Consider the following 10,427-nt stretch of genomic DNA (forward strand, 5'->3'; position numbering starts at 1 on the left):
CACACACACACACACACACACACACACACACACACACACACACACACTATTATTTTCCTTGTTCTTACTTTCTTCACTTTGTATCATTTCATAAGTCCTTGCTTCACTTTATTCACAGTTGTCATAGTTATTTAATATTCCATTATATACTTGTGCCATAATTTGTTTTCATTCATTTCCCAATCCATGGGCATTTGCTTTGTTTCTAATTTTTTGCTACCACAAAAAGTGCTGCTGTAAATATTAAGGTACTCATAGATCCTTTCTTTTTGTCAATGATATCCTTGGGATATATGTCTAGCTATGGAATCTCTGAGTCAGAGGGTATGGACATTTTGCCACTTTATTTGAATAATTAACAAATTACTTTCCAAAATGACAACCTCACCAACAATGCATTCATTAATGTGGCTTTCTTTTCACTGTCCTTCCTTCCACATTGATCATACCTATTTTTTGTCATCTTTGTCAATTTGCTTAGTGTAAGGGGAAAAATCAGGGTTGTTCCAATATGCATTTTTCTTATTATTAATGATTTGGAGTATTCTTTCATATGATTGTTAACAACTTGCATTTCTTATGAGAACCTAATTTTAAATCTTGATTATATTATTCATCACCTTAGCTATCTCTTCCAGCTTTGTGTCCCTTGCAGATTTTTTAGTATGTGTTCATCTAAGCCATTGATAAAAATTATTTAACTGTGCAGTGCTAAGGTAGTGATAATGGTCCAAAGTGTTTTATGAAACTTAAAGCAAAATATTTTGAGTTAATATTATTGTACATTAACAACATTCACATATGTGATTCTACCTAAATCTCACATTTCTCCATCTTATCCACAAGGATGTCGTTAGAGTATTTGTCAAATGTCTGCTAATATAAAAATATACCATTCTCATTATCTACAGATTCTCATTATCTACTAATCTACTAATCCTATCTAAAAAAGGAATTAAGGTAATTTGTCACTGCTTGTTCGCTGTCACTTCCATATCTGACTGATTCCTTCTTTCTCATGCTCAGATATGCACCCTCTGATAATTTCCTTTTTTCCCAAGTGCTTTCTCTGACTCCCATCATTTTCTACTTGTATTTTATATGCATATGTCATACTTTCTCCAGTATAGTATATGTTTTGTTATACTTCTCATAGATTCATAGATTTAGAGGTAAAAAGGAATTTAGAGGCGATCTGATCCTCTCTTTTACAAATGAGGAAATTGAATCTTAGGTTAAGTGACTTAAACATTGGTAACTAGTGTCAGAGTTGGAATTTTAACCTAGGTCTTCTTCCTGATCCCAAGTCCAACACAGTATCACTGTACATCTTTCATTCTTGATTTTTGTATTTTTAGTACATAGCACAATTCTTTGCGTGTAGTGTATACCTCAATATTTGTTGAATTTTAATTACTTGCATTGCTTCCCCTGGCTTCTAAGGTGAAATTATCAGCAAGGCTAGTAAAGCATTTGTCAAGTGATCTACTTTTTTGTTGGAATGAGATTTTTTTTCTTGAAGATGTCAAGAGTGTAGAAGTATCTGTCAATACTGTATGCTACCTTCTTGACATTTTGCCAATTGATCTTAGGAAAGCATCATCCATGTCCTTTTCCTGGGTGTCCTGTCATATGTCTTACAAAAAAGTATCAACTATCCCCCTATCTCAAATGTTCTCTCTTTCTTACCTTCTTTAGACCTTTTTTTTTTTAAAACAATACATCTTTCCATCATCAGGTTCCTTTTGAGTCCCAACTTAATAAGTCTTGATGATACCTCAACATTCATATTTATCTTCTTGTGTTAATGTTTCCCTTTCAACTTATTCCCTTATACGCTCTTTGGTTTGCTATTTACTTAGGTATCATAGGCTATAAATATTGGTCTTGACCTAATTCCTTATTATTTTTACCTGAGAATTACTCTGCATTACCTCCATTGTTATGGTGCTTTTCATGGCATACCTGTTATACTTCATATGGTTTTATTAAAACACTTTTTCCTCCCCCTCAAATTATAGTTTCTATTTAACAGATTGGTTTGAGAAATGGGCCAAACTACATCATCTTTTGTATGGGAGTTATCATAATAATAACGAAAACCTCTTTACCTATGACCTAAGTAGTCAGCTGCTCAAGAAACTAATAGGGACATAAGTTAACACCAAATAACTGATTTTGGGGTTAATTTAAAAATTCATTTTATTGTTTCTTATGAAATTTCTTGAAATTGTGAAGACTTTTCATTAAAACTACATGATTTTTCCTTTTCTTTTTCAGAAACTAAAACATCGAGCACGAGGTTGTTCACCTGATATCAGACAAATTGATCTTGATGTCAACCGCACATATAGGGACCATATTATGTTTAGAGACAGATATGGTGTGAAGTAAGTAAAGTTGGATATTGTATAATATAAGTTGGAATCTTAAAAAAGACTTATTAAAGCATGTTTTACTTGAACCTGAGTTCTCAAAGGGTCTCATGTAGTACTTACTATTGGATAATAGTTTTGATTTTCCAGTTTGAGAACATTTAAAGCCTTGTCATTTGAAACTGAAACTTAGTGTCTGATTTAATTTATTACTCTGCTCACTTATTAAGTAATAAGAGATTAGTTAAAAAAATAATTTTTGATCTGAGAATTATTATGTGCATGTAGCTTTTTAGGATGAAATTACTTTTGAAATACCTTTTGAGGGCTGTGCTAATGCCATATATCTCTAAATTATAAGGGAACTCTAGAGGCCTTGAGGCTAAAGAAAATTAGACTAAGTATAAAGAAAATCCTGAGACAAGAAAATAAGAATGATCATCTTCATAGGCTCAATCTTAGTATTGTGTAATGCTTGCTATTCTCAGGTAAGTAATTTCTATGAGAGGCAGCATAATATTAAAAAAAAATAATGCAAGTTGGGGTCAGAAGACAGGTTCAAATTCTGACTCTGCCACTTGTTAGCCTTGTGACCTTGGGCAAGTCACTTAACTTAAACCCAACCCAACCTCATTTTACTTGTCTGTAAGATGAGAGTGATTATACTTAGACTGTCTACATCGTAGGATTTTTTATGAGGATCAAATGACATAGTGTATATAAAGTGTTTTGTAAATCTTTAAATTTTATATAAATACCTATGATACTGTTTGGCAAGGTTATGAAAGTACTCTTTCCAATTTCTCTTGAAAACATCAATTGTGTTGAAGTAGTTTTAAATATGATAGGAAAGGGGTTGCTAAAAACTACTGCAGAAATCCCTGTGTGAATTTTTCCATCAGAATGTAATGTGTCTAATTTTATACAGTCCAGTTTAATAATTGAACCCACTTATAACCATATAGTTTTACCTGATAGGGCTACCTAAGAGGGAATCTGTTTCATAAAGAATTAACTTCATTTTGAAAATTAAAACAAGTTCAATAACTAAATTGTGTTTCATGTAACTGTTCTTTTACCTTTAGGCAACAATCCTTATTCCATGTTCTAGCTGCATATTCTATTTATAATACGGTAAGTTGTTCATTTTGTATGTAGTACCATGTTTTATCTTTTTTTCCTCATCATGTTGTTTTAGAATTATTTAAGATTAAAACTTTTCCAGATAAAACTGATCCTTAAAATCAGACCCAGATTTCTCTTATGCCTCTTTTATTCTTCAAGAGAATGTCTATTCAAATAGTGAAATTTTAAGTCAGACTGTACTGTTTGGTCATAGTACCATTACATTTTGTAGTTTGGAGAGTTAGAGTTGATCCCGAGTAAGTTTACTTTATTTCCTTCAGGAAAGAAATCTTTCTCATTTTAAAGTTGTCCCACATTTTAAAGAGTTGCATGTTGTTGGTTGAAGATTAACTCTGGAGGAATAGACTAAGAGTAAAGATGAGAATTGTCATTTTGAAGTATATGCATTCATGTCTTGGTATTGGAGTGAATATTATTTAAGAAACAAATTATATAGTTGGTGCATTTGCAGTTGAAATTTTCAAAGAATTGTCTTTAAAGAGCAGTGACTCATCTGAATATTTTTCAGTTGTTTTTCCTGATTAGTATGTCAGTGCCGAGGATAGGAAGACTAAGATTCTACTTAGGTTACTATGTGGACCAATTTTTCTGTTCCATAACTGTATCCTTCACCCTAATCTACAAAATACATTGTGTTGTAGCAAGTGTGCCCAGGTGAAAAGATATAAATGGATCTGGAAAAAATCCATTTCCCCTCTTAAAAATATAATTCAGAAGTATGTACTGTTCTAATTTATGGTCAGTAATTTCAGCTTTGGAAAACTATACATTTAAGCAAATTGAGTATCTAAATTTGAAATTTCAATTTAGGTTTCCTACCATTTGCTTATAGTATCATTCAATTTATAACCAGACTTTTAGGAAAGTCAGAGAGTTTAAGCCCATTGTGTTTACTTTAGTTCATTTAGAAAAGAAAACTGGTTCTGATTTTAACATGCATATCCTCCAGGCACTCCCAGCTTTTAACTGGGGAGGTGTCATTGATGTATCAATTGGGATTTCAGGTCTAAGAAAATTTTAAAAGCAAACCAGTGCACATATTTAGTTCAAGGAAGGGATTTTTGCTTTGATATTTTGATACAGCTCTTCTATTGAGGCAAGTCCATATGACCACTTGCCATTTTATGTTTGAGATCATTAAATATCTCTATTTTTATTTATTCTTCAGACTTGGTTCCTTTTGATTTTTGCTTACTTCCTTTTTATAGATGAGTTGTTTTGATAACTTTTGATTTTCTGATTTCTGATTTTGGCTTATTCAACGGGATCCAATAGAAAGCACACTATACTGAGAATGATGAGTTCTATTCTTGATCTGCTACTTTATGACCTTAGGAAATTTCACTTATCTTCTCTGGTCCTAAGTTTGCTCATTTGCAAAAATGAGATTAAACAATCAGTTATTCACATCCCATCAAACCCCGTTATTCTATGGTTTTATTTAAGACTTTGGTGTAATACCTGCCTTAAGTATTGAAAGTGAGGAATCTGAGGTCAATGTGGGCCATAGCAGACCACGTATTCTTGGATCTGGGCATAGTAGTATTTCATATTGTTCATCCATAATTTGGGGGTCATGGAATCTGCCCATATTCTTGACTCCGGAACAAGAGACTCCTAAATGTTGTCATCTCAGTCTCAATTCTCACAAAATAGATTCTAGGATTTATGGTATAAGGAAAAGAGCACTTTACTTGGAATCACAGGACTTGAGTTCAAATTCTCGGCTCTGCTACTTACGATATATGTAATCGTGTGTAATAATAACAAAAATAAAAACTCACTGTTACATATAACTTTAAGACTTGTAAAGTACTTTACGTGTATTATCTCATTTGATCCTCACAATAACAGTCTGAAGTAGGTGCTATTATTCCTAGTTTAGACAAGTAATTTAAACTCTCTGGGACTCAGTTTCTTCATCTGTAAGATGAAAGTGTTGGGTTAGATGATCTCTGCAATCGCCTCTATCTCTAGGTTTGTGATCTTATAACCTGGGAAATGTGTTCTCATAAAGAATAACTCTACCTAAAGAGTTAATGGGAGAAGACTTTCTCCCAGTGATTATTTCACTCATTAAAATATTAGTCATACATGCAAATAAAAATGAAAATTATCTGTAAGGCCTATCCATTTGGACTTTTGGAGGGCCATAATCAGGTTCTCCATGGTCCTTCTTAGATCTTGAAATTCTTCTTTAACTAGCTTATGGGAATACATGTAGACTTTTCTTATGAAGGAAATTATGAATCTAATAACCCCCTTACTTTTCCCTTCGCACACTTTTTTTACTTTTGCCTGTTCTTGGGCTGGGATGGAACTGGACTAGTCTCTGAAATGGGAAGACAGGATGCTATTTGAACTTTTATCACTAAATAGGTGACTATATGATTTATGTAAAAACAATAGATGAATACTCCCCAGAGTGTGGAAGCTATATAAATACTTGTTGACTGACTGGACTTAAGGGAATTAGCAACTAAGATAAATTTTAATGCTGTGGAGTAATGATTATGTCAGAAATTCAAAGGAAAAGAAACATTATGAAACATTTACTATAAAAGAAAAAATGAGAACCATGTTGAACAAATAGTAGGACCGTTGATTTCAAGGGTTATAAGGAAAAAAATAGAAGCCAAGGGGGACAAAATGGTGGGATAGTAAAACATAGATTGGTGGTTGAATGGGCATGATACAACAAGACGTAGTAGAAAGGACACTGAATTTATGTTCAAAGAACTTGGGTTTGCATTCCAGGCCATTTACTAAGGGTATCAATTTAGTAAGTCATTTGCTCTTTGTCCTCAATTTACTCATTTGTAAAATGAGAGGGTTAGACTCTACTAGGGAAGCTGTATTATGTGGCACAGTAGATAGAGTGCTGGGCCTGAAGTCAGAAAGACTCATCTTCATGAGTTTAAATCTGGCTTCAGGCATTACTAGCTATGTGACCCTGGGCAAGTCACTTAATCCTGTTTGCCTCAGTTTCCTCATCTGTAAATGAGCTGGAGAGGGAAATGACAAACCACTCTAGTATCTCTGCCAAGAAAACACCAAATGGGGTCACGAAGAGTTGAATTGAAAAACGACTGAACAACAACAGCCACAAGATGAAACGGTTGGACTGCATGACCTCTAAAGTCCATTGCTTCTGTAAATCCTTTGACCATATAAACATAGGCATATAGGATTGTACAGTCTTCACACAGTATTGGATTTGTTTCCCAGCATCATTCTGCTCTGTGTAATATCTGGTGGAATACTGTAAATACATACATAGTGTGTGTACATATGTGTGTGTGTGTGTGTACACACATATATACATACACACACGCGTTCACATATATTAGTTCTCAACAGTACAGTTGTGCGTGAAATAAAGGAAGGTGCCAAATAGCTTCCAGTCATATCTAGTTTAGTAGTTTATGTTGATCCAAAGATTTTAGATTGGACCTGTGAACATATGCATTTTCTCTTAACATGATGTACTTGGTAAGAATTCCTTCGGATAATTGATGTTAACTTGTTTTTATTCACTTAACCTTCAGGAAGTTGGATACTGTCAGGGAATGAGCCAGATCACTGCTTTGCTCCTTATGTACATGAATGAAGAAGATGCCTTCTGGGCCCTGGTGAAGCTACTTTCAGGCCCCAAGTATGCCATGCATGGTAAGAAAAGCTAATATTTTGCAATTGAAAGAAAAGGTATTAAAATCTTTTAAAACTTTGAATAATCTTAGTAGCATGAAGAGAAAGATTTTTAAAACTGGAACACTGAAAAAATTTCTAGGGGAAAATTGAAAAAAAATATTGGGGAGTGTGAGGAGAATTTGCATTTTTTTTTACTGGAATTTTGAGATTAAATTTTCTTTTGTGTCAAAAAAAGAATAAAATTACATTTTATTGAATATAAACTTATGCCATAAATGGATTACTGTCTCCTTGATAAAAAGGCATGAAGAAATTCCAATTTTATTAATTTCTGGGTTGTTTAAGCAGAGCTTAACAAGTAGATATTTTATTTTTTCCAGAGGCATGGAGAAACAAGTTTTTGATGAGAAAACAGAAGCTTTCTAAGATTTAAGAAATTATAGTGTTTACAAAAAAGATTATCATTTTATTGATTAATTTTAGAGATGTTATTTGTAGTGTATTTTTTACTATGTAATAATAGTTTTAATAAAATTATGAAACTTAAATGTTTTAAAATAAGGATAGTACTATTGTTAAATACTGTTAGATCCTGTTACCCTATAAGGCTTAATTTTAATTTAAATTGCCATTTATATTTAACAAGTAGTTTTTATAAATTACTAGCAGTGTGTCCTACTCCTTTTCATTCTTAATATATGATTTTAAGCAACTTATTCAATTTTTATAATCTTTTCCTTACATTTGTTAGACCATATACAATCAGACAGATTTTTACCCACTTGGGTTGTGATTTGTTCTTGGAAGTACATATTATATGTGCGTCATAGTTTTCTTCCCACGTGGTAAAAATGGGTCATACCAGATTTTAAAATTTTATTTCATTGCCAGTTGCTTTCAAATGGATCCTTTGAAGATGAAAAACACTTCTTAAAAATAGAAATTGAAATTCTGGTGGGATAGATTCATTCCATAAAACTTCTGAGGCAGATAAATTAAGTAACATTAAATAGAAATAATTTGTATTTTGTTATAAATTTCCATTTCTATTACCATAAAATTACTGTGCTTCTCTTTACATTATCCCAGTGTCTTCCAATGGCTTAGGAGAAGTAAGCACTATTTGTTGAAAAATGAAACTTTTTTAGTGGAAGAACACTTAATAAGAAGACTGAGCTGCTAATATCAGCTTATACCAACTCTGGGAACCACAGTAAAACTTTTATCTGACCTTGAACTCAAAATTGACATTTGTGTGTGTGTGTGTGTGTGTGTGTGTGTGTGTGTGTGTAACATAAATACAGACACACTGTTGTTGTTTAGTTGTTTCAGTTGTGTCCAACTCTTTCTGATCCCATTTGGGATTTTCTTTGCAAAGACACTGGAGTGGTTTGCCATTTCCTTCTCCAGATCATTTTGCAGATGAGGAAACTGAGGTAAATGGGATTAAGTGACTTGTCCAGGGTCACACAGGGCATAGGTTTCTAAAGGCAGGATTTAAACTTGAGAAGATGAGTCTTGTTACCTGCCTCCCTTGTCTCTTGCCTTATACTGAGTTCTATGACATAAACACCAATGGAAAAAATATGAGAAGAATCTCCCTCCTACTTCTTTTTAGAGGTAGAACTATCATAGGAACAACACATTACATATCAGGTTAGACTTTTTTTTTTGACAAGTTAGCTTTGTAGATTTTTTTTTCCCTCTTATTTTAAAAACTTGTTTATTATGTCTTTCAGGGTGTGGGGGATACGTTGGAAAATGTAGGTGTTGTAAAAATAAAAATATATTTAAAACATTTTATTTTTTTGAAATCTTCATTGTGAATTTTTATTTTGTTACATCATATGAACAGATGGTGTTGTTGATATATTCTGAATTACTATTGACTGTGGCGTTGGTAACAAATATTTATGTGGGGGAAAATACCCTATTTCTGAGAAATGATATTTCACTTAAACACACATGGTAGCTTATTCATCAATTAATGCTACCCAGGGTTTTTTTTTTTTAAATAATTTAATATTAACTACCTCAGTAATTTTTTTTTAAAATTGCAGTTAAAGATATTTTTGCTGGTGCTTCTTTACTTGAAGGTATCTATTCCGGGTCTGCTAATAAAACTTTGAAATGTATATGTTAACTCAGTTTTATGTTGCATATGTAAATATGATTTTGCTATAAATTTGTAGTGAATGTGATAGCTCAGTAAATGTTTTTAAATTGCTGATACTGGGATATAAAAGAAAAAATAAAATTTCCATTTTCTTAGCATATGTAAGCCTGGTGATTGGTTGCCCTGCTTCATATCTCTCCCTCCTCCAATCCATCCTTCACTCATCTTCCTCTTCTCCTTCCACTTCAGTGAACTTTAGTGCTTCTAGGATGAAACATAAAGTCTTATCTTAGACTAGACCTTCATAACTTGGCCTCTTCTTGCGTTCCCAGTCTTCTTACTTCACTTCCACGTACTCTTTGATCCACTGGTACCAAATTGCCTCCTTGCTGTTCCTCACTCATGACAAGCTGTGTCTTGATTCTGAGCATTTTCACTGACCATGTCTGGAATTTTCTTTCTCCTCATCTCTGCCTCCTGACTTCTCTGGCTTCCTTCAGCTAATTTGGAGATAATTAAGTTGTAGTGTTGATTAGAAAACAAATTTAACATGTTTTCTAGTCCTTTGCTAAATTGCGTAGACTGGGACTAGTCTCTTAGAAAATAATGAATTTTTAAAACCCTAAATTTTAGAATTTTTCAAAAGTTCACTAAGCAGTTAAATGTATGAAAATGGCTCTGAGTAGTTCATAATTCCTACCCTGTCAAAGGCCACCTAAGTTATATAGTATAATTGATTTTCTTAAAATACAATGATTTAACTTTTTTTTTTTGACAAAACTTTAATTATAGAATATCAGTCTGATTGTGATGGTAGGATTACAGGTCATTAAAAAAATGGAAATCAAACTTGATACATAGTCATTTAATAAGTAGAAACATGATTTTGTAAAGCTAACTTTAATATTAAATTTTCTTTTACATGAACTTATTCAATTTTCCTATTATAACATATTTACATTAAAATGGTGTCAGGTTAGGATTGGACCACCCTTGATGGAAAAACTGGGTGAAATTCCCATATATAGCCTGACTTTTTCACGAACAAAACTAAATGCCTACTATCTTTTGGTGAATTTGCTCTAAATTCCATCCTTCCTTCCTTCCTTCCTTCCTTCCTTCCTTCCTTCCTTCCTTCC

The 10,427-nt window shown here is 32.8% G+C and overlaps 1 protein-coding gene across 3 annotated transcripts in view; it reads left to right on the forward strand.

Moving 5' to 3' along the window:
- Positions 1 to 10,427, forward strand: part of USP6NL (USP6 N-terminal like) — a 199,725-nt gene that overhangs the window by 158,718 nt on the left and 30,580 nt on the right. For all 3 annotated transcript variants that reach the window (XM_027838800.1, XM_027838799.1, XM_027838801.1), the window contains exons 8-10: positions 2,281 to 2,390; positions 3,461 to 3,509; positions 7,070 to 7,190. In XM_027838800.1, coding sequence (XP_027694601.1) covers positions 2,281 to 2,390; positions 3,461 to 3,509; positions 7,070 to 7,190 — 280 coding nt within the window. The remainder of the gene's footprint in view (positions 1 to 2,280; positions 2,391 to 3,460; positions 3,510 to 7,069; positions 7,191 to 10,427) is intronic.

Source organism: Vombatus ursinus, unplaced genomic scaffold (assembly GCF_900497805.2).
Source record: "Vombatus ursinus unplaced genomic scaffold, bare-nosed wombat genome assembly UNPS02014830.1, whole genome shotgun sequence".
Classification (NCBI taxonomy): domain Eukaryota; kingdom Metazoa; phylum Chordata; class Mammalia; order Diprotodontia; family Vombatidae; genus Vombatus; species Vombatus ursinus.